Here is a 23,697-nt window from a genome sequence, read left to right as displayed (position 1 = left end):
GATGCAGCAGCAGGGATGAGGCTCCTGCATGACCACAGCTCCCAGTTTGTGTCACAGGGAAGAGCAGGCTGGGGCTGGGGGGACAAAGGCACCCAAAGAGCCCCCCTGAGGCCAGGACACCACGGGCACAGCGAGTGTGACTGCTCTGCTTGCTGTGGCTCTGCAGGTGACCCCTGTGTCACCCACACAGGCTCTGGCACGGTCCCCACAGCACAGGGGCAGGAGCCCTGCCAGGACAGCTGTGGCACTCTGACCTGTTCCTGCCTCCCAAAACTTTTAAAACCACAGATGGGATGGATGAGCACCTGCACCCAATCCCATGCACAGAGGGCAGCACCAAACCTCAGGGAACTGCTCCAAGAGCAGCAAATCCCACCATGGTCTGTGCCCAGCTCATGTTTGCCGTGCTCAGCAGCTGCCCTTTAATGCCACCTGTAGTTCCCATCAATGCTGGATTCCAGCTGCAGGTGATAGAATTGGAGAGCCAGCTGGCTTCTCCTGAGTTTTTCCAATTTTTCTCTGCTCCAGTTCTCCCCATTTCAGATTATGGTGGCTCTTACCTGCTCTGCAGCTGCTCCCAAACCCAGGAGGCTGTTGGAAAAAAAAAAGAAGAAAAGGTACATCTCTTGATCTGTACCCTGATTATGGGCTTAAAACTCATTGCAGGTTGCCTTTGCTCCAGCCTGCAAAACAGCCAGACCCCAAAACAGCATCAGGCCCCACTGGAAGTGCTGGTACAGCCCTACAGGTGACCAATGTAAACTGAATAATAGTAATGACAATGATAATGACAATTTATCAACATGTACATTGATAACAATAATTTATCCAGTTAGAGTACAACATTTTCTGATTTCGCCATCCTTTCTGCCGTTTTTGGTTCTCATTATATTTTCCATATCTGAGCAGGACATTTCCTGATGTCCTTACTTACCTTAAACCCTTGAAATCCCCACTTCATGCAGATGCAGACAATCCCAGCCTCCTCCTGAATCCTCCCATCAACCCAGAGCCCCCGAAAATCACGAGGTGCTCTGGGTGTCCTGCACCCTGTGCCACGACAGAGATGCCAACACCCATCCAGGCTCTCCAATTAAACCACATGGAGTTCATCCATACTTTAAAATAAGCTTTATTTAGATCTTTTATAATTTTATATTTGCATCCATGCCTTCAAGAATTCTCCCCCGCTCACAGGGGGAAAAGTTAAATCTAATGTTACCCATAATTCATATGCTATTTAGCAAAGTTCTCTTTTAAATAAATCATCCTCTTAGTAATTTTTAGAATTACTTCCTAATTTACAAAAAAGCTGAAATGCAAAGGAAATTACTCGATAACAAGGAGATCTCTCATCTGTTCTGGTGGTTTAGAGTTTAAATTATAAAAATGCAAGGAGAACAAAAAAAAAAACCAAAACAAAAACCAAACTAAAACAAACCCCAAAAAACAACAAAAATGTATAAAAATGCTTCTCTGCAGAGAAAAGATGCCATGGGGCAAAGCCTGCCCTGCCACCCCAGGAGAGCCCAGGGGGGCTGGTCCCTCTGTCACCCCCTCCATGGCCTCTCTGCATCATCCCTTGGAATGGATACACAGCGCGAGGGCATCGGTTTATTTCGGTGATTTAAGACAAAATACCCTTTTTCTGTTCAACCAGGGCGCACGTATCGCAATTAAGAAAAATAATACACTATTATAGTTCATTAAATAAATCTTAATACATTTTTTTTTTTTTAAGAGCTTAAAATTATATTGTAAGCATTAAAGCATAAGGTACTTATCTTGGCATAAGCAGAGCGCGGCACGTGTTAGTGGGGAGGGGAAGCGGCCGCCGCGCCGGGGGGGTGGATTGGGGGCATTTCCGAGGGATTTGGAAAAACAAGCTCCACCTGTGCTTCCAAATCACCCCAGAGCCAGAAAAACCTCCCTGGTGGGGACTCGTACCGATTTCCCCAGCCCCCTCTGACGGCAGTGACACCCCACACTGGGGCGGGGTGGCCGGCCCTACTGGGCAGTGTCTTGGGATAGGGGATATCTCAGGATATCACCTTTCCCCCGCTCCCAGCTCGTGCCGGATCCCCCTAAATTTTACTTGAAGCAAAGGGTGAGCCCCCCCAAAAAGCAGGGAAGAACAGTGGGCAAAGCTTCCACTTGCTTGCCCCTGTCTGATTTCCCGGCACGTGTTCAGGTTTGCGTTTTCCAAGGCGTTAAGTGCTTCTGGGGCAGCTGAGGGAGCCCGGGCTGGGGGGTCCACAGCCCCAATCCCCCCCAACAGCAACTTCCCAGGACAGTACAGTACAAACACCCCCTTCCTCCTCCCCGCCCCATCCCAACCGACGTGGAAAAATATAAAAATCCCAAAACTTCTGCAATAATTTAGTTAGAATAGCTCCTCTGGGTTTGTGCAAATAAATTAAAACAACTAAAAAGGAACGTTAAAACACTTATTTCCAGACCGGCAGGCGTAACAACCAGCCCGGGTCGCCTCCGCGGGGCTCGGCCAGGAAGACATCACAGCGAAGGAGATTTTCTTGTTGTTGTTTTTGTGTGTTTTCTCTCTGAGATCCCTCAGCTGGGCAGGTCCTTTGTCCCCAAGAGAGGACATCCCGCGGGCTGGGCTCCGGAAAACAGCGGGTTTCGGACAAGAGACGTCACAAGCACAAAGTGCACAATATTTCTCATATTTACAGAGACACAGCAGTCCTTCAAGTTTCAAGTTTTGTCAAAAGAACAAGAAAAAAACAACAAAAAACCCTCCCAAAACAAGAAAAAAAAAAACCCAGCCCAAACTGACAAACTGAAGCGACAACAAAGGAGTTACCGGGATAGAAAAAAAACCAAAAAAAAAACCAAACTGTGGAAAAAAGAGGAAAAAAAACTGAAGTTACGACACGGCTGCATCGCTCCCAAGACAACAGGTAACACGTCCACAGGTGGGACGGGGTGTGGGATATGGAATATGGGATATGTACATGTGCAGGGCCGGGAGAGGCTCCGGTGCCGTCACCAGTCCGCGTCCTCCTCGATGTAATAGTCGGGGGCCGTCCCGTCGAAGAGACCGGGATCGAGGGACTTGCGCTGCTTCCCCCGTGCAAACACCCTGGAGATGGAGCCAAAACCCATCTTCTCTTTCTTCTTTTTCCGTTTTTGGTCTTCCAGGTCTTCTAGAGACTGTGAAAGGAGGAGACAAAAGTTTGGGCATCCAGCTTTTTCTTTATTGCTTTTCGCGTCAAGGATGATGGACCATGTGGTCCCAGTCCCAAAACATTTGAGTCCAGGTCTCAAAAACATTTGCATCCAGATCCCACAAAATATTTTCATCCAGATTCAAAGTAATGTTAAGATCCTGGACCAAAATACAATAATATTCCTGGAGCCTGTGTGCTGGAATTTGCAGTTAAACTGAGCCCTCTCTCCACAGTTATGGGATTTTGGCCTCTTTAATTCAACTGGATCAGGACTCCAGCTCTGGGAATAGCCAGAGCATCTGTCTGGATTGCAAAATATCCCAGTGTTTTAGGGCCAAATACAGAAGAATAACATGCTTTGGCTGGACCTTATAAAAATCAACACTGCGATCTGCCTGAGCTCAGTGAATGCCTTCGGCACTACCTGGACTTTGGGGCAAATTATGGGAATATGAGACTTCCCAGACTTACAATTCAGGATGACTTCCATTCATCCCAAACTGGTGCCTCTGATCCACCACCCCCAAGTACTTTCTAGCACAGGAAGGGGTCTCACAAGCAGCATTTGAGAGGATTTGTGCCCTACCTGTACGATTGGATTGTGCAAGTTCTTCTGTACCGGTCCAGGACTGTCCCCCTATGGCACAAGGAGATGGAGTCATTGAATCAACCCCAACACAGCCCAAGACCCTCCACCCCCAGGGCAAAAGGCAGCTGAAGTGCAGTGGGGCTGGGATAAAGCTCAGGGCAGCAGCTTTCCAGGTCAGCCAAGCCCCAGTGTGCTCCCCACTCCCAACCCGACGCTGTTTTGGGCAACAGAGGCCGCACAGAATCCCCAGAGCCCATCTCCCCAGAGCAGCAGGGCACCACAGCAGGCAGGCCTTACATTGCAGAGCGAGTGCGTTCGATGCCGGGGCGAGTTGATGTCACTCGGTGTGGACGAGCGGTCGCCCTCGGCCGCGGAGGCGTCGGAGATGATGGACGGCTGCCGGGAATGGCAGGGGCTCACTCTGACCGCTGGAAGGCAGCGGGGAAAACAGGGAATTAACACCAGCAAAGCCTCTGAGGCACTAACAAAAACACCTCTGGGGAGGAGCGGTTCTGACCATCTCCATTCCTCCCCAGAAGGGGTTTGGCTCTGAGACCTCGCCCATGTCCCGATGCACGGGGTGCCCACCTTGCCGGTCCGCAGAGTGCTGGGGGTGGGAGTGGTAGAGGGTCTGCTGGCTCTGCCGGATGGCGGCGGTCAGCGGGAGGTCAGCCTGCATCACCCACTCCTGGTTCCCGTTCAGCACCGTCTCGCCCGGCATGGCCAGGGAATGGCGCTTGGGAACGTCCTTGGTCAGCGTAGCCAGGGACTGCTTGGCCTGGGGAAAGACATGGAGGTGGTGGTGATGGAGTGGGAAAACTGTATGAACGTTTCCTGGAGCAGCAGAACAAGCAGCAACGTGCTGCACACCAAACCACCCTCCCCTGGGCAAGTAAAGATCCCAACTGCGCCGCTTGCCATGCCAGGGATATCAAGTTATTTTTGAGTGATGCTTCCTGTGCCAAGGATCTCAAGCTCATTTGGAGAGATGGAATATTTTTCTCTCAGAATTGCAGCAGTGCAGCAAACACACAGATCTATATTAATTATCCAGCTCACCATGGCCAGCTCGGCCTCCAGCTCCTTCATGCGGTTGTCCTTCAGGTCGAGCTGGGAGCGGAGGGCGCTGGCGTGGTCCGTGGCTTCCTTGGCCTGCCGCCGCAGCTCCCACTTCTCCCGCTCCAGGAGGTCCTTCTCCTTGGCCAGGGCTTTCACCGCGTCCTCGCTCTCCTGCCGGGACAGGGGGTGGCCATCAGGAAGGGAAAATCCATGTGCTACCAAGAACCCCTCTGTCACAACCCCCTGGGGGACCACACAACCACGAGCAGCATCTGCAGGTGTCACAGGAGCCCTGTGCTGGCAGGGATGTCAACCCCTTTTGGGGAGATCTGGAATGCAGCCGGTCCCCAAAAAGAAATGCTCACTGTGCACCTGGTGCACCAATTTCTCCAAGTCTGGCTCTATTTCCTCCAGCATTTATTTAACCTTAACCTGCTGTGGCCCACCCCAACTCCATCAAGAGTCCAGCTGGGGCTTTAGTGGGATTTTGCCAGATGACAAACCAGGTTTCACACTCAACCTGCTGCCAGCCTTCTGTGCCATGAGACCCTGGTGCTGGGCCCTGCACTCACTTTCCTGTGCTGTTCGTAGTTGCGGATGAAGTCCCGGAGCTGCTCCTCTCGGCTCTCCAGCGTGGCGTACAGCTGCTGCATCTGGCTCACCAGGTCTGTCTTCTCCCCCTTCAAGCGCTTGCGGTCGGCTTTCATGGCTGTGGGAGAGAGGATGACTCCAGCACAGGAGGCATGGCAGCCCCTTGACTTCATCTCTTTTGTTTTTCACGGAAAAAGCACCAAAATGACAATCCTAGGGGCTGGGATGGGAGAAGATTCCCAATTCACCTCCATCGCTGCACCCCTCAAGATGCCCATCACGTCACCACTGTGGCTCCTCACCACTGCCCATCCTCCAAGGGGCAGCTCACACCCTGGAAAAGGAGGTTTGGGAGTAAAACTGCAGCCTCAGCCTTGGGGCCTGGTGCAGGAAAAACCTGCTGTTCCCTTTCCAGGATAAATAAACCACAAACTGGTTTATTTTTAGCAGGATTCTGGAGCGCTCCCACGAACCCAGGGCACGGCTCCCCAAGTGTCCCCTCCAGCTCAGTGCTGCTGTGTCAGGATAAGGGGATGGAGCAGAGGCATGTGGGATGTGATGAGTGTTTCAACAGCCCTGAGAGGAACCCAAAACCTTCATGTTTTCCCTCCTCATTGTACCAGTGAGGGATGTTTACTGACCACTGAGCCTGGGACAGCTGTGGGAGGCTGGCAATCCAGGGAGAATTACAGAAATCTCATGTAGGAGATTCATCTGGTCACTTCTGAACATCAGTGCTTTACCCAGTACTGAGCCTGGTCCTTGGCAGTGCTGCAGCAGTGCCCTGTGGCTCCCTGCTCCAGACACACCCCACCCCACCAAAATAATACCCAGTTTAGGAATCAGATCACAAATATTTCATTACATATTCCTGCTTTTCCACCCTGAGCCAGTGCTGCTAGCTCAGGGATGCCATGAAACACCCTCTGCCCTCATCGTATTGAACCACTGAGTCTGGCAAACTGCTGTTTGTATTATTAAACAAGTCCTGGATGCCCCCAAAACTGTCCAGAAAAGAACAACCCCAGAGCCACCAGGGACCACTACAGAAGCTGCCAGAAGATGGTGCAGCATCTGAGAGCTGTCCCCATGCACACATCCAACCTTTCTCCATCACAGAGATCACAGTGGCTGTTTCAGCCCACGCTGTGTTTTCTACTCCCCGTAATGAGTCACTTCATCTGGGGGCTTAAACTGCACCTAAGGTACATCTGGGCTCCACTCAACACCTGGGGATAATAAAGGCAATGTAAGAAAGACAAGGAAACCACTCTGAAAGGGGAATTAATTTCCTTCATGCACCCTTGGCATCCTTGGCTTTGAGCCTTTGCTTCACCCAGCACAGGGGAGCTCTGCTGGGAACCCTCAAAAGGCACTTCCACCTTCCAGTCTCCCACCAAGCAGGGAGAGCATCATTATTTGCTGTGCAGTGAAGCCCCAGGCACCCTCAGGCAGAATAACCTGACAGCAGGGATCACCCAGCCCTGCACAAGAGCTGGAACAGACCCCAAAATCAGCTCCCCCAATCCCACACCCTGTGCAGCTCCCACATCCCACCCCAGCTTGTCACAACCACAGCCTTGAGAAGAGGTTTACTCAGGTATGAACTTCTGTGCACAGGTTTTACTCTACTTTTTTGACTGTTTCTCACTCTTAGTGTGTGCTGGGAAGATGAACAATAAATCAAGTGCTTGGAATGGAGCTGTAAGGAAAGGAGGGGGTTTGCAGGTGAGAGGAGAAAAAGATGGGGAAAAATTAGACTAAATAGTGGAGGAAGAAGGAGATGTGCTTCAGACTATAGAGATTTTTATCTGTTAAAATCCAAGAGATGAAACTCTTTGGACCAACTATTCTGCCATTAAGCACTGGAGATAAATCAGAACACCAAAACCACAAAATGAGGTAGGAAATGCTGCAAAAATTCACATTGTCCTGTGACAAGGAGCTCTTGGGAGTCTTCCTTGCCCATTTCCATGAACATGACTCCTCCTGGGACAACTCAGCCTCTTCTGACACCAGGACTTCCCTTGCTTTTTTCCCATCTTAGGAAATTACTACAGAAACCCTCTAAAAACAATCACAACCACGCCCATGTCTTTGAAAAAGCCCTTTGCCACTGCCTGTGTGTATTTAACCACCACCTTCCCCTGCCCAATTCTTTCACAGGAACTAAAAACTTGCTAAAAAAGAAAAATTCATGGTAAGTTGACCAAACCACACTGGGGTAAGATCCAGACCTCACAGACACTTATATTTATATTTATGTAAAATTTAATTTCCTCAAGGATACTGGGAGGCTCTTATAAAAGTTTAAGTCACATTTGCCAATCTCTGATGCTGGAGGCGACAAAAGAATCCTAATGAATTTAATTAAATAGTGAGTCCCCTATAGCATACAAACTCCTTTAATTAGTGGCAGTGCTCGTGGCCCTTAAAGATTTACAGAAAACACTTAATCACTTGCCAATAAAAAAACTGAAAATGCTGTGAAGTACTATTAGAAGAAGGGCAACTATCTCCCAAAGTTGAATATGTATTGATGTAGTTACCAATATTCATGCCAGTGTATCAGTATTACAAGAAGATTATGAGGTTTGGGTATTGAAAGAGCAGATTTTTTTCCTATTAACCCAACAGGACAATTTACCATTTGTTGCATTTCATATTTGAGAGATTTGCTGAAATTAACAGACTTTTTCTGCTCCCCTCTATTGCTCTCCTTCCTCCAAGAACGATTAGCTCCTAAGCTTAAAGAAGATTTATCAGTCATTTGAGAACTTCATTCCGAACCAAATTAATAGGAAATTAATTGAAAAAAGGCAGGAGGAAAATAAAAAGTGAGGCAGAAGTGAGCTGTGAGGGCTGCCAGCAGCTCCTGGACCGAGCCCCACTTGCTGCAGCAGCTTAATTCGTCCTTAGCAAACAAGCCCAGCTAATTACTCGGTCGGGGAAAACGAGCCTTGCAATCCATGGCCAGCCAAGGAGGGATAAAGCAGATTTTCCCTGGCTATCAGGGCCATCTGAGGAGGTGAAATGGCTTTTTCCTTTAATCTGATGATCCAGGGCCTGGTTTCTGTATCCCAAACCCCCACAAGTATCCAAATAAACTCCCCCAGCCCATCGGCACAGTGGGCTCTGGCCAAACCTCTGACCTCTTCATAAACCCAAGAAAAGAAGGAAGAAATCCTAAACCCAGACCATGAGTGGAAACTACTTCTCCTACCTGCATTATTAATTTTGCCCTCCCCCAAAGCACAGGGCAGAAGGAAAGGGGGGACCCAGCAGCCCCCCTTGGCAGCTCAGCAAGGGATGGGGGAGATGGGTTGGGATGAGCTGGGTGAGCCCCCCCAGCTCTCCCCACCACCCCCACCTGCACCAGGTCACCCTTCCCTCCTGTTATTTGAGCTTCCACCTCCTGCCACTCGATCCTCCCCTCGGTCCTTTGGGAGAGGAATGATGGACACAGGGATGGAGCGGGACCGGCTCGGCACCGGGCTCCTCCTGCAGCCAAAACAATTCAAAATCCACCCCATCAGTGCCTTTTATTCCCAGCTCTATGTGAGGAGCCAAAATCCAGTCATTCCCCTGGAGAGGCACAGCCCAGTCTGGGGCAGCAGCAGGGCTGGAACCACCCAGAGATGCCACCACTGGAAGTGGCACCACCCCGTGGCCCCAGGCTGATCTCACCATCCAGCAGCTTCCAGCTGGGAATCAGCTCCTGTATCCTAAACCCAGGCATCTCCCCCAGGATGGAAGCTGCTCTAAATACTGCCCTCCCCCTTTGAAATTAACAGGATCAGATTAAGGGGATATCAGTTACAGAACATCCTGATGTGGAAGGGACCCACAAGAAGGATCAGTGACATCCCACCCCTGGCCCTATGAGGTGCAGGCCCCACCACCCAGCTGAGGTTCCCTTGGATGACATATGAGTAATAATTAGTTTGACTACCTTCATAATGGGATATTAGATGAAGAAGGACTGTTTGAACCATAAAAGCAGCATCTCTGCCCAGTTTCACACTCCTGGGTGAAGCAGCAATGCCCAGACACACACCAGGGCACTGGCAGAAGATGCAGCACACCCCTGAACTCCAAAGAGCAGCTTCTTGTGACTCCCACCCACTTCCAAGTCCTTCTCTCACCCCACACAATGTGAATTTTCATGCCAGGAACAGAACCAGAGATGACTTTATCACTTACTGAATCACACACTTATTTTCCAGTGCAGGGAAGGGCATCCTCGGGGAGCACAGCTGGAACCCCAGCGATGCCCCGTGCAAAAGGAACGTGCAAACCCATCCTGACCCATTAACATTCACTTAATTTCTCCTGTTTCTTCCTTGCAGCCATGAAATCCAATATTGTCACCATGACTAACCCATAAAATCAGGATTGTGGTGCTGCTCCTTGCTTTGCAATTAAAGAGGCACGTGGGGTCCCTGGGGCAGCTGTCACCATCAGGAGGATCCTGATGTTGAACACATCAACGTTCTGTGGTGTCAGGCAGAGCCAGAACTCGCTCCTGGGTGTGTGGAGGTACAGAGCAGGCAGGAAATTACAGCCCAATGTCAAATTTCAGGAAAAAGTTCGGTGAGGTGATTCTCCTTGGGGGAGTTTACCTGGTAACAGCCAAGAGCTTTCCAAACCTGAGCCAGCAGTCAACAAGGCTTCTGAAAACTTCAGGTGGGTTTTCAAATGAGAACAACAGGTTTTCTGTAGAGATCCATGTCCTTATAGTGGAGATGGCTTTCTTGGCTGGGTCCATGGCTGGGACATCCATCAGTCAGGACATCCACCCAGTGGGACACCCATCTTCTGGGACACCCCTCTGCCAGGTCACACATCCTTCTGGGACACCCNCTTCTGGGACACCCCTCTGCCAGGTCACACATCCTTCTGGGACACCCTTCTGCCAGGTCACACATCCTTCTGGGACATCCTTCTGATGGAACCCCCATCTTCTGGGTCATCCATCCACTGGGACACCCATCCATGCATCTCTTTGCTACCCACCCCTCACTGCAGGAAGTTGAGGGTGCTGTGGATCTCTGTAGGAGGCTTTCCCCAGCCCAAATACCATTCCTGGGTAGTCACAGCTTTGAGATGAAGGTGAGGGAGGGAGAAAAGCAGGCTACAACCCTGTTGTGGAGCAGACATGAAGTTGGTTCATGCCTTTCCAGGGAAAGCCAGCCTGAGGTTTCCACCCTGACACTCAAAAAGGAAACAGAAACCAGGTTTGCTCTCTGTGTGATAATCCCGCAGGCAAGCTCCAGCATATTGGATAAACCTTCCCAGAAATGGGGTTTCTGCCATTAGCCCACATGCTCATGGATGTCACCCAGCCAAGAGGCTCCTCGAGTCCCCCAGGCGCTTGGGCACGGTCCCTGCCCACAGCAGGACCAGCAGTAATAAAGCTGTCTGCAACTTCTCCCATCAGGGATTTCCACACCAGAAATCCAGACCATATCCACACCTTTCCAGCCAGGATGGGGGAAATAACAACTAATTCAGAGTCACAGCTGTGGCAGAAGTGGAGAGGGCAGTGGGATGTAGCACTGTGGGAGTTCAGTTAATGTTAATGGATTTAATAAAGTTCAAGAGATGGAATTAGCCCAGGAAAAAGCAGATTAAGGATGCACAAAGCACAGCTGACAGAAATAAAGAAACTGGTTAAGTTGCTCTTGCAGAGCACCCTGTGCTGGGCCAGATCAGTGCTCCCACCCTCCACAGCAAGGACCTGTTAGCACAGCACAGGGAAGATGCAGCACAGGCTTATCCTGTGCCAAATGCTGTTGGGAAGGGCTGGAAATGCATCTCCAAAGGGGGACAATGAACCCACCCTCCATGGAGACCATCACTAACCAAACCCTGTGTGGTTGTGCAAAATAAAGACTCTTAAAAACTGCTGGAGCCCCCAAGAGCAAACCCTCTCAGCAAATCCTCTCTGCTTCCCTCTGCAGCGTGGCCTGGTGAGCCAAGATCCATCTGAACCAGCTGTGCTGCACTTCCAGGCTCAGAGCCAGCAGTGATGACAGATTTCCATATAATTTATCCACTAATGACATTCCACAGGACCCACCATGGACCATGGGCTGCTGCAGGGATGCTGCAGCCAATGCTGCTGGATGTGGGGCAGCCTTTGGTGAGGATGTGGGATGGGGGATGCAGGAATGCAGGCTGTGAGGAGGAGCTGCTCTGGCTGCAGGACACAACTGACACAGATCCCTAAAGTGCAGAACAGAGTGGCCAAGTTTCCCTGTGCTCCTGGCATGGCCTTATCCTGCAGTTCTTTACTACAGAGCCATGACTCTCCTCCTGTGGCCATCAGCAGATCCATCTCCCCTGGCAGTACCAGTCACCAGACTGTTTTTCCTCCATTTTTGGCTACATTTCTCTCTGGACAATTTTTCACAGAAAGGAAAAAGGATTTTTTTCCCCTCCAGCTGCTGATCTCGTTTTCAAGTTATCCATCTCAGTCACTGTTGCCAAGCCTGCTCTGAGGCCCAGAGCCTCCAGCCCAGATCCTGCCTGGACAACTTTCCCAAAACCACAAAAACTTCTCAATATTGCAGGACACGGAAGGAGCATCAATTGAGAAAAGCTTCTTGCTATGTGTCCATCCAAGTGCCAACTGAGATTCTCTCTTCCTAGCTACACCTACAGAGAAATCCTTGAAAACCAAGCTCAGAGGCTTGAATATTGGCAAATAAAAGCCCAATAAAACCCAAACATTATATTCCTAAAACTATTCATAATTTTCAAGCCAAAAGCACTTTTTCTCTGGACTATCCTCCACAGAAACACACACAACCTCATTGCAGCTTCTGAGATGACTTCTTTTTCTTATTTTTTTTTTTGTAACTAGTATTTTAACAGTTCTGCTTTTCAGCATTTTGCATTTATCAGCACTTCCCCCTCGCCCCATCCACATGGAGCAAATATTCCCTAATTACAGTTTTTCTCCTCCAATTACAGTTCTATAAACCCAGAGCATTTCCTGCTGCCTGAGGCTGTCCTGGTGGCATGGGGGGAAGCAGGATTTTGGGGGTATTTTGGCTCTTGCTGATACATAGGGATGTCTTTGTCCATCACAGAGCGATACCAAAATCTTCTGAAGTTCTTTCCCCAAACACTGACTCAGCCCAATTCCCTGCACCTCCGAGCATCTCAGCATCCTGGACAGGGGGAGATGCAGAGGCCCCAGAGCTCCCCACGTGCTGCTCAGCCTGTGAGCCTGAAAACTTCTGACAGCTTCTCCTCATAATCCGCAAACACGAGCTGACAAGAGCAAGCTCCACTCGCTGTGCTGGGGATTTGAGATGATATTTAGAGCTGCAGCACTGCCAGGCTTTGACGAGTGAGAGCCTTCCCTGCTCAGGATCATCCCCTGGCTCCAGCTAACAAACCATCCTGCCTGGATTTATTGTCAGTGTGGTTTTAAAGTGGAAAAGCTGCAATGTTGTGTTTTGCTCAACACACCCCAGTCCCAGGGTTTGCTGTGCTGGTGAGGAAGGGATGGCACAGCCCTGACTGCCACAAAAATCTCCCAAAATCAGGCATGAAGGAAGAAGGAGACCCCCCCCACGTCACCTGGAGGTAACTCCACGTGGGACAAGGAAAGTTGCAGTCATAGGAAACTTGCAGCTTCCCTTTTACAAGTCCAAGGGGATCAAATCCAACCCAAATGCCATCTCCAGCTGCATTTCAGCTGCTGCCTTGGCTCTACTCTACAGATGTGGAGGAATTCCTCTGCAGTGCTGCAATCAGCCCTCAGATGTCATTTCCCAGCCCCACACCACCCCTTGGCAGGGCAGGAGAGCAAGGGCGTCCCAGGGACACCAAACCAAGGAGCAGCAGGTGAAGGCACTCTGCAGAGTCCCAGTGGAAAGGATGGCTTTTCCTTCCCTCATTAATCAGCTTTTTGGAAGTTCTGGGTGCCGGGGAGAGGCGCAGCAGAGGGAGGCACAGCCCTTACCCTGCAGAGCCTCCTTGGCACGCGCCAGCTCCTGCTCCTTCTGCGCCAGCTGCACCTTCAGCTCGGTGGCCGAGAGCACCTCCGGGGATTTGCTGCCGTGAGTCTCCTCCAGGTCCTTGGCCAGCATTTCCTTCATTTGCCGGAGCAGGTGGACCTCCTCCTGCAGCTGGGCCACCTCCTCCCGCAGCAGCGCTGGAGGAAGAAGAGACACAATGCGAGGAAGTGAGTGACGGCTCCCGGCACGGCCCCGCGTCCCGCTGCAAACTCAAACCCTGGGGAAACGCTGCTGGGGTGGCCCCTCCCTGCTGGCAAAACTGCTCTGCACAGCCCAAAACCTGCTAGCACTGCCACTACCCCAGTCCCACCTCGCTGGGACTGCACCTCCTGCACCTGCACCAGCAGGATGGGTGTGATGGGAAGGCACCAGGAGGGAGGTGGGGAGCCTCCACTGCATGATGGCTTTTGCATTAAAAAAATATAAAAATAGATGTTAATATGTAGTAAGAATAGTAAGAAGAAATCAAGAAGGACTTTCCTATCCAAACCACTCACTGACAGGGCTGGGGTCCAACAGTCTCCTGAGCTCCCACACATCTCAGCTCTGTCTCCAGCCACCCACATGCTCAGGGCACACTCAATAAAACCACTGTGAGACTGGAAAAGGGAAGATGGCACTTCCATCCACAGCCCCAAATCCTGAATTTTACAGATTTACACCAGTGACTGCTCACTCCTCCAAGCAGGAGCATCACAGCAGAACCCAGCTGGGATCCCCTCCACAGCAGGCACTGGAGGAAAGCTCCAGCACCTCGTTTCCTACAGCTGCACCCACTGTTTAGTGTAATAAAGTGCTTTTCTGCTATTTCCACATTGCACCCATCACCCCCATCCTGCAACTGCACTTTTGGGCTGTGCAGGTACTGCTGCAATCCTCCCTCTGAGTCTGGCTTTGCTTTATTTCCCCTTTAAAAATGGGGGAGTAAAAACCCTTTCACATCCCAAACTGGCTTATTGATTCCATAGGAATTGGATTGGAAGGGACCTTAAAGACCATCCAGTCCCACCCCCTGACACAGGCAGAGATTTTTTCCACTACACCAGACTGCTCTAAGTCCAACATGGACTTGAACATTTCCAGGGATGGGACATCCACATCCTCTTGGGTTGGCATTGTGGACACGGGGAGAAAAAACGACCTCATCAGCACACACATCACAGGTACCAGAAAAACGAAACAGAAATTAAACCAAACACCTCCTCCCCAAACCACAGTGGTTGTGTCCTTTCCCCAGCGTAGCAACTGGATGTGGAACACAGGGATTTTCCCCCTTATTCTTCCCTGGGTCCCTCTGCACGTGCTTGGGCCGTTTCCTTTCCGGCAGCGCTCGCGGAGGTGACGCCGGCGGCAGGACAGGGAGAGGCAGCTCCCCCCAGCAGCTGCACCAGGAAGGCATAAAATCTACTGCACATACTTGAAATGCTTCCCAAATGAAAACTGGCAAGGCCCCATTCTGTAAATTATTTAGCAATAAAGTCACTAATGAGGAACAGTCGAGCTCCGGGCTGGGGGATTTGGTGCGGCCCAAAGTGGTTTCTTGAAATCCGTGCAAAAAGCAAGAGCTGGAGGCGGCCAAGGCCAACAGGATCTTCCCCAGGGATGGGAGAAATGCAGCGTGTCCCCTGCAGCCTCTGGGAACCCTGAGAGGATGTGGAGGGCTCACACATGGTGGAGTATTTAGTGTGCAAAACCTACCCAGTGCCTTCCCCAGTGACAAAAAGCCCCCTACAGCCCCACAAAATACCCCTGGCTGCAACAAATTGCTATTTTTTTTCCCCCTTCTTATAACTCATTTTCACCTTTCCTTATGTGCCACTTCACCAAGGGCTATTCCTGGGAAAAAAAATTAACCTGCAGATGAGGATGCAGGCAGGGCAGCTTGCACAGGGGTGATTTGTGCTGATGGATTCCTGCAAATTGCAGCATTTTGGTGAGAACCAAGAAAATCCCCACCCAGCAGGAAGTGATCTGGGAAAGGAAAGGGGAAACAAGACCAAGGACAGCCCAGGGGGGAATTCTGCAGCAAGGAATTCCAGAGAGGTTCTTGGGCATGGCCCAAGGTGCTGTAATGCACTTCCCAGTGCAGCTCTCCAGAAATGCACTGGTCCCTTCTGGTCATGGTTAGAAACACTGAAAAAACTGAAAATCATCTCTCCTCCAAAACAGGCAACAAAGGGATTTCATCCCCACTTAGGAGTCAGCTCCTGATCCAGGCAGAAACTGCTGAAGGATTAAAATCTGAGATCCATGAGAAACTACAGATGTAATCTGGAGAGAAGCATGCAGCACCATGCTCCCCACGCTGCCAGCTGCAAGCCAAAGCTATGGAGAACCTGAGCTATTGATCAGCCAGAAATCCAAAATTCTTGCTTTTTTAGACATATAATTTGAGATATATATATATATATATATATATATATATGTAGAGAAAAAGAATATGCTTTGCAATATATAGTTATATTTGCTACATATATATTATGTATGGCTCAGCTAAATCCGATTTAAATATATATATATATATACACACATATATTTATATGCAAAAAATTGGAAAGCACAATCCATGCAGCCAGGGTTTGATAGGAAAATCCCTCTTTCCAACTCCCTCTCAGGGCTCCTGCCAATGTCATGGAATCACAAACTGGTTTGGGTTGGAAAGGAGCTTAAAGCTCATCTTGTTTCACCCCCTGCCATGGATAGGGACACCTTCCACTACCCCAGGCTGCTCCAAGCCCTGTCCAAGCTGGCCTTGGACACTTCCAGGGATCCAGGGGCAGCTACAAATTCTCTGGGCAAGTACCTGCAACGACACTCACTTGTGTACAGTATTTCCATCACTCCAATGCTTCCTCTGGTACTCTGCCCACCAAAATCACACCAGTTTTCCCCCTCAAAGCACCTTCCCCCCCAGCACAGAGCATGTGCTCTCCATCACTCTCCCCCAAGCTTCCATCCCACCTTTCCAGCACCTCCTGCTCACAAGGGTCCTATGGAGAAACCCCATGTTATTGGCATAATTTGCATTAAAAGACTCAGCTTGAAAGGGAAATTTTAGCTTCGTTTTAAAAGAGGGGGGAGAAAATCCCATTGTTCTGCCAGGTTTAAGTACCCAAATAAATGACCCAAAATGAGCCATTTGCAGGCAGCTCTTAGCGATTGCTACAGGAAAGTTCCAATAGCTGGGAAAATGGGGTCAATTATTCAGGAACCTCATTTCAGCCTCTCATTCTTTCACACACAGATGGCTGGGGGAGGATTTCCATGGGATTCCTATGAGCTGCATGGAGCTGTGCCTCTGCTTGAAGCTGCAAAGGAGTTTGGAGTGAGCATCAGCTCTCTCTAGTAGGGACCAGGGCTCAGTGCCCCTCACAAGGGACTCCACACACCCCTCAACACGATGCAACAGCAATCAGGAAAAGAAAATACTTTTTAAAGACTTTTTGTTTTGCAGTTCACCCTTGCAAGTGTCAGTATCAGGGTGCAAAGTAAAATCTGCCTTTAGGAATTGCCTTCTAAATGCAACAACCTCAATGTAAAAAGCTTCCACAGCACTTTTTCCCCAATATTTTTGTCCCTTTTAAATTTTCTCTCCTTTTTTTAAACCTTTTTTTTTTGAGGGGGGGGAGAGGAATTGGGTGCCTTCTGTAATTCCTGGCTACCCAAGAGGAAAAGGAGGTATTGCCTTGCATGGACGAGCCCCATCACTCATTCCAAGCCCTTCCAGGTCTGCTGCAAGTGGGCAGAGATGAAATTAATGCAATTCAAACATTTCCCAGACCAACTGATGAAAACTACCATTCCCACTGAAATAATTGGCTGTTAATTATATTTTAGTTGATCACATTAAGCTTCCATGGCACTGCTGGATTCTGCATCCTTGATGCTTCAGCCACTGATGGGTGTTAACAACGCCAATGAGGTTTTCTTTTATTTAATTGTGGTGAACATCTCCAGATAACATTTGGGGCTGAAGTTTCCACTCCTGCTCCTGCAAATCCCATCTTAGACTCCTCTGGGCAGCAGATCAACCCTCCACGAAGCAGCAAAGCATTTTACTGGCCTTGGAGCTGGCATCACTTTAAAGACATCCATTTAAAAGCCTTTTATTTTCCATGTACCTCAGCTGACACGATTGCTGTACATGCATTTCTGCCTTTGGAGGGGACATATTAAAAATGGATGCAGAACAAACGATGAGGCTCGTGTGGGTGAATCAGTATCTCAGGTGAAAGCTGCATTTTGTGCTGCTTTTGTGAATTTGACGGTGAGATGGTTTTTGCTTTGCTGGGCACAAGTCAAGGGTGTGTTTTAATCCAGAACATCAGCAGGATAAATGTACATGTACACACACCTCTGTCCTAGGATGAGGAATGAAAGGGTCATAAAGATCCTCATTAGAAAAAAATAAAGATTCAAGACTCAGGGATGAGCTGAGTTTGTATTTTAAAGAGCATCTCATCAGCTCTGATCTTTAAATAGCTTCTCAGCTTGGGACCTCCCTCTTGCAAAGGTGCAGAAAACTGGAGAGGGACTTCTGACAAGGGTCATGAAGTGACAGCTCAAGGGGGAATGGCTTCCCACTGACAGAGGGCACAGTGGGATGGGACATTAAGAAGAAATCCTTCCCTGTGAGGGTGGGCAGGCCCTGGCACAGGGTGCCCAGAGCAGCTGTGGCTGTCTCTGGATCCCTGGAAGTGTCCAAGGCCAGGCTGGACAGGGCTTGGAGAAGCCTGGGATAGTGGGAGGTGTCCCTGCACATGGCACGGGGTGGGACAAGATGGGCTTTAAGGTCCCTCCAGCCCAAACCATTTGTAAGAGGACTCAGCTACTGCCCAGGACTTGCTGGGGCAAAGCCAACACATCCAACCTCTCCCTTCAACACTTGGACACCATGATGAACTCACAGTGGCTCAAAACAAGCCCCCTCTCCACCCCACAGCATCATCCCCTCCAGGGGATGAGTGCAAGGGCCTGACATTTGTAAATCACCCCTTCAGCCCCGTCCTGCTGTGCATCCCAGGCACATCCTTCAGTATCTCTGCAGCATCGTGGTGCACCATGACCTCAGAGGAGCTGTCCCACCCCATGCTCCCTCCTGGGTGTGTACAGGGGCTCTCAGCAGACCCTCTTGGATTAATAAAATTAATTTTGGATTTTCATATTTGGATATCTCTTAAATAAGCTTCTATATCGACCCTGTGCTGCTGCTGCAATGCTACGAGTGAGCTGTCACACCTGGCCACAGACAATCTGTAAGAATTTCAGGGTAAAGCTTTCACCCAGTGACAGCAAATCCTTGCAAACACCACTTGTGAGCACTTCCCGAGCTACACACCAGCCTGGGCTCGGTGCATGCACATGGCCACGGCTCCAGGACAGGACCCCCAGCCGCACACACTGACCCAGCTGGAGCAGGATGTGCAGAGCCCAGGTCACCCCCATGTCCTGCCATTCCCCACCCCCAAAATAAGGATTATTTCCACCACGCAGTGGTCTGTCTGCCCTGGCCACATGCTAGCGGGTGTCTCACAGGGGATGCAAGTAAATAAAACCTGGTGTAAACCCCCGTGCACGGCGGTGGGAGGGTGAGCAGAGGGGCTCCGGGGCCAGGCTGGGGGGCTGCGGAGGCTGCCAGAAGCAGCCAGGGCAGAGGAGCCGCTGGCTGGGGGGCTGCGACCCCCGCGGCAGCGCCCGGAGCCGGCTCCGAGCCCTCCGCCAGCAGCTCCCGGCTCGCTCCAACTTCTCCGGGAGCCCAGAGGGACCCCGGGAGCCGCCCGGGCCGGCCCTCTCCAGCCCCTCGCCCCCGGCCGTGGGGACAGCGCGGCCACCACCGCCACCCTCCCCGCGGCCCCGGCGGCTCCCGGCGAGCTCCGGCGTTGTTTTGTTTCTCCCAGGAGGAAGCGAGCTCCAAGCACAAAGCGAGCGAGGGGAAGCCGCGCACTCCGGGCTGAGACCGCTCCCGGGGACCCTCCGGGGACCCCCCCTTACCTGCGTGGGCTGAGCGGGGGCACGGAGCCCTGGCCGGAGCATCGCCCGCGGCCGCCCCCGGCCGTGCCCGGGCGGGCGGACAATGGGCCGGGCGCGGAGCGGAGCCCTGCCGGCAGCGGCTCGTCCCCGCCTCGCTCTCCCCCTGCTCCCGATGCATGGCGGGGCACGGCGGGCCCGGGGGTCCCCGCTGGGCGGCTCCTCCCCGCTGCCTCCCGGCGCTGCGCGGAAGTGCGGCCAGCGCTACCTGCGCCGGGAATTTGACCCCTTGCCGGCCGCCTGATGTCACGGCTCGGAGGAGTGGCTCTGTCCCGCACGGCCCGAGGTGCTCCCCCGGAGCCCCGGGGCCGAGCAGGAACCCGCCGCCGGCCGGCGGCGGAAATGATTCCCGGCTGGAATCATCCATCGCTCCCGCCGCTGCCACCCACCGAGCGGCCGGAGCCACGGCCCGGAGGCTCCTCCGCGACACTCGGCCAGCGCCGGCAGCGCGGGGGAAACTGAGGCAGGAGGGTGGCGAGGCAGCCCCGGGACCAGCGCACGGCTCGGGCCGGCTCGTCCTCGCAAGGCAAACGCGTGCAGTGTTTTTTTTCTCGCAATGCAGTTGTTACTCATTTTATATGGGATGGCGTGAGCAGAGACAAAGCAAAACCGGTTGAGAATGCGGAGACCACCTGCCTTTCTATGATAAAAGCCACATAAAAATACACCAGAATAAACAAACTCTCTGAAACCCGGCACCCTCGTATTGCTTTTCCATAGGATCATTAAGGCTGGAAAGGGCTTCCAAGATCCAAGTCCAACTTTTAACCAAACAGCACCATGGCCACTGAACCACACGGCACAGTGTCACATCTGCTTGTTTTTTAAACACTACTATGGATGACGACTCCACCACTTCCCCCGAGGAGCCTGTCCCAATGCTTAACCACTCCTTCAGTGATGAATCTTTTTCCTAATACGAATATTTTTGTTCCCTATGGTCCGCGGTGCACTATTACCTGCCCTCACCCTGCTGCTTGGGCTGCCTGTTCCCAAGCCCCCTGCAGCAGACCTGCTTTATAAACTTTTTCACCTGCCAAAGCGGTGAAGAACTGGGCAGAAGCCCTTTGGGTTTGTGAGTATTTGCCTGTCCCTACACTGTTAACCTCACTGGGTGAGCCCTGCCTGGCCAGGGATGCTCTGGAGGCAGCCCCAGCACTCGGCCAGCACACACCTCTAGCTCTGCCCAGGAAGGCAGAGCTTGCACAAAGCTCATAAAACACAGCCCAAGACGAAAAACAAAAACAAAACCAAAAAAACACCACCCCACCACATTTCTCTTTACAACAGCACCAAGCCTCTGCCAGCCACCGTGGAGCCAGCTCCCCCGCCCTACAGCAGCGGTATCTCAGGCACGGGGAAACTGAGGCACACCCCGTGTCCATGGGCTTTGACGTTTTGGGGAAGAGGGTGACAGTACAACTGCGGGAAGAGTGAGCTGTCCTGGCTGGGAAGGGATGCACCCATGGCCACCTGGTACACCCGGGTCAATAAACCAGGCTGTCACCCACCCCGCGACCCTCCCTGCCTGGCGGGCACTGCCCCTTCCCTACCCCGCTGCTTCTCGCCAGGGGCTCGGCGAGGGGAAGGGAATTGGTTTTGTTGTGCAACAAGCGCCGGTTCCCATCGCAGCAAACTCCGGGCTGGCGCTGCCGCACTGCCGGCCCCGGCCCCACCATCACCTACCTCAGCTCCGGGAAGGAAAACTCTGCGTCACCTCCCATCGCTGCCTGCTTGCACAACCCCGCTCCCCGGGGATCAAGTCGGGGCGAGCCCGTGCCGACTCAGCTCCCGATGCCACGGCCGGGGCCGGGAAGCACCGCCGGCACCTGCGGGCTGAGCCCTGCTCTGGAATCCCGCAGCAAAGGCAGCCCGTGACACGGCAAGGTGCTGACTTGCAGCGCCCCGAAAGCAGAGGGAGGAGGTTCTCCACGTCAAAGGCATTGCAAAAGCTCCCCAAGAGCTCCCCTCGGAGCCTCCTCGCTGGCAAAGTGAGCGAGGGGAGCGCTGGGCTGAGTCCTGACTTCTGCTGACCGATGGTGCCAGGCAGCGCTCCTCGCCCCGCAGCACCTGCCCGTGCTGACACCGCGCAGCTCGGCTGCTCTCTGCCCCAGGGAGCCGCAAGGATTCCCCTGAGCCTTCCCTTGGGATTAATAATTCCTTGGAAGGCACACGGGAAAACACCGCTGCTTAGGTCAAAGATGGCTCATTGCCCCGGCTGGGCTCGTTGGCACCGCCGGACTCTGGGCACTGGCCCTGGGGCAGGCAGCAGTCACCCTTCGGCTGTGGTTAAACTGGCCTTGGGTCTTCTCCTCGCTCTGGATCAAGCCTGTGTGGCCAGTGGTGGCCCCTGGCCTTATCCAGGTGGAAGCTGAGGCCAGGGAGGTGTTTCTGTCCCTGGAGTCACTCCCTGTGGATTCTGGCTGCTGCCCAGGGAAAGGGACAAGTGCTGGTGTCAGTGCAGATGGGTCTGGCCCTTCATGCCAAACTGGCCGGTCTCCTTCAACCCTCCCTAGCCAAGACCCTTCATCTGGGGCAGGAGAGACCCTTCCCACCTAAGCCTGGCTCTGAAGGCCTCTGCAGGCTGATCCAAACTTGACAAGCCCCACCAGAGGACAAACCTGCATCATGTATCCCATCTCCAGCTTCTTGGGTTTGGAGGTCTCACCAGGGTTATGGTTCTGAAGCAAGCAAGCTACAGGTGGTCACCACCAAAAATGGTCCCAACTCTGCCAAAAATCCCATCACCCCCAAGGCCCACCAGAGACTGGCAATAAAGGGCCAAGTTGGGGTCAAAAAGTTGTCCAGCCCTGGCACAGGCTGTCCAGAGCAGTGGTGGAGTCCCCAGCCCTGGAGGGATTTAACAGACACGTGGATGTGGCACTTGGGGACACGGCCTTGGCAGCATTGGTTGGACTGGATGATCTGAGAGGGCTTTTACAACCTGGATGATCTCATGATTCTGTGACAAAGCAATTCAGCTTCGGCACCGCTGCCCTGAAGGGAGCAGTTCTCCCTCCCTACAACAGGAAATAGGAGCTGGTGGCTGATCAAACACAGCTGGGGCACGTGGCTGGTGCTGAGTGTCACTGTCCTGTGGGTACTGGCACCTGCAGCCACCGCTGAATCTCTGCAGAAGGCCAGCGATGCACCCAGACCTGCAGACAGGAGCTGGCCCTTGACAGCCACATCTGACCTGGAGGACAGAGCTGCCCATAAAAACCACCAGAAAAAATCTGGAGACCTCATCCTGCTTCCAAGTGCCACCTGCTTCCAGGAAAACTTACTGAAACTTCTCTCCCATGGCCACAGAAACCCCCCTCTCCACCCCCATCTTTCCCAAAATAAAGATTACGGAGTGAGGAAATGTTTCAAAACAGAGCTGATTTCTTTTCTCCCCCTGGTTTTTCTTTCAAGGAAAAACTTCTCTCAAAAATGACAGATTTTTGTCAAACATTTCACTCATGACAAATTGGCATTGTCATTGAGGAGAGCACTCGGCTGGGAATTTCGGAGGCGCTTCGGGAACCTCCATCTGCTTTTTTAGCGAGTTAAAATCTGAGGCGGTGAGGTTGGAGAACGTAACGTGTGAGGCAAGGATTAATTAACATCGATCTGGCTCCAAAACCAGAGGCGCTGAGAGTAATTTTCATTGAGGAACTTGGCACTGCTTACCACCTCCTTCTCCTCCAGCGCTGCCGGAGTATTTTAAGCTCCTGAAAATCACACGTGCATCACCAAGAGTTTTTGTAGTTATTAATGAAAGCCTCAATAGGAGAAAAATCTTGATTTTTTTTTTTTTTGTTGTTAACTCCCTATCCAGGCTATACACACTTTCCCCCTCTTTAAAACAGCACTGTTTTAATGAGGCAAAAAAGCAACTGGGAAAGGGCAAACATCATCATATTGGTTCCAATCTCATTTGGTACAACTTCCTGAGCTCATCACAGTTATTTCTATTGTGTTTTTTAATTTTATCATGAGGATTATAGTTATCATCACAGACATTTTATGCCTGACTTCTGGGTTCTTGACAATATTTTCATTCAAATGCTAAAAGGCTGTAATGAGTCTAAGATAATGGCCCGCAAATATAAATGACACACATCAGAATAGGGGGAAATTGGTTAAAAAGGAAAACAAATAGAAATTATCCATCCTAATTTGCATTGAAAGACAGTTACTGGATTAAAAAATGGATGTATTA

General features: G+C 51.5%; 1 protein-coding gene across 1 annotated transcript; it reads right to left on the bottom strand.

Annotated features, from left to right (window-relative positions):
- Positions 1–1,116: 1,116 nt before the first annotated feature.
- Positions 1,117–19,550, bottom strand: LOC107213699 (kazrin). The gene is made up of 8 exons (XM_015648415.2): positions 19,455–19,550; positions 13,409–13,600; positions 5,412–5,548; positions 4,840–5,010; positions 4,369–4,558; positions 4,078–4,208; positions 3,778–3,828; positions 1,117–3,174 (listed from the first exon to the last, which is right to left on the bottom strand). The coding sequence occupies exons 2-8, from the start codon at positions 13,542–13,544 to the stop codon at positions 3,007–3,009; spliced, it is 984 nt and encodes a 327-aa protein (XP_015503901.1). The 5' UTR covers positions 13,545–13,600; positions 19,455–19,550; the 3' UTR covers positions 1,117–3,006.
- Positions 19,551–23,697: the final 4,147 nt, after the last annotated feature.

This window comes from Parus major, chromosome 21 (assembly GCF_001522545.3).
Source record: "Parus major isolate Abel chromosome 21, Parus_major1.1, whole genome shotgun sequence".
NCBI lineage: Eukaryota > Metazoa > Chordata > Aves > Passeriformes > Paridae > Parus > Parus major.
The sequence above is the reverse complement of the archived record's forward strand: the minus strand, read 5'-3'. Positions and strand labels throughout refer to the sequence as shown.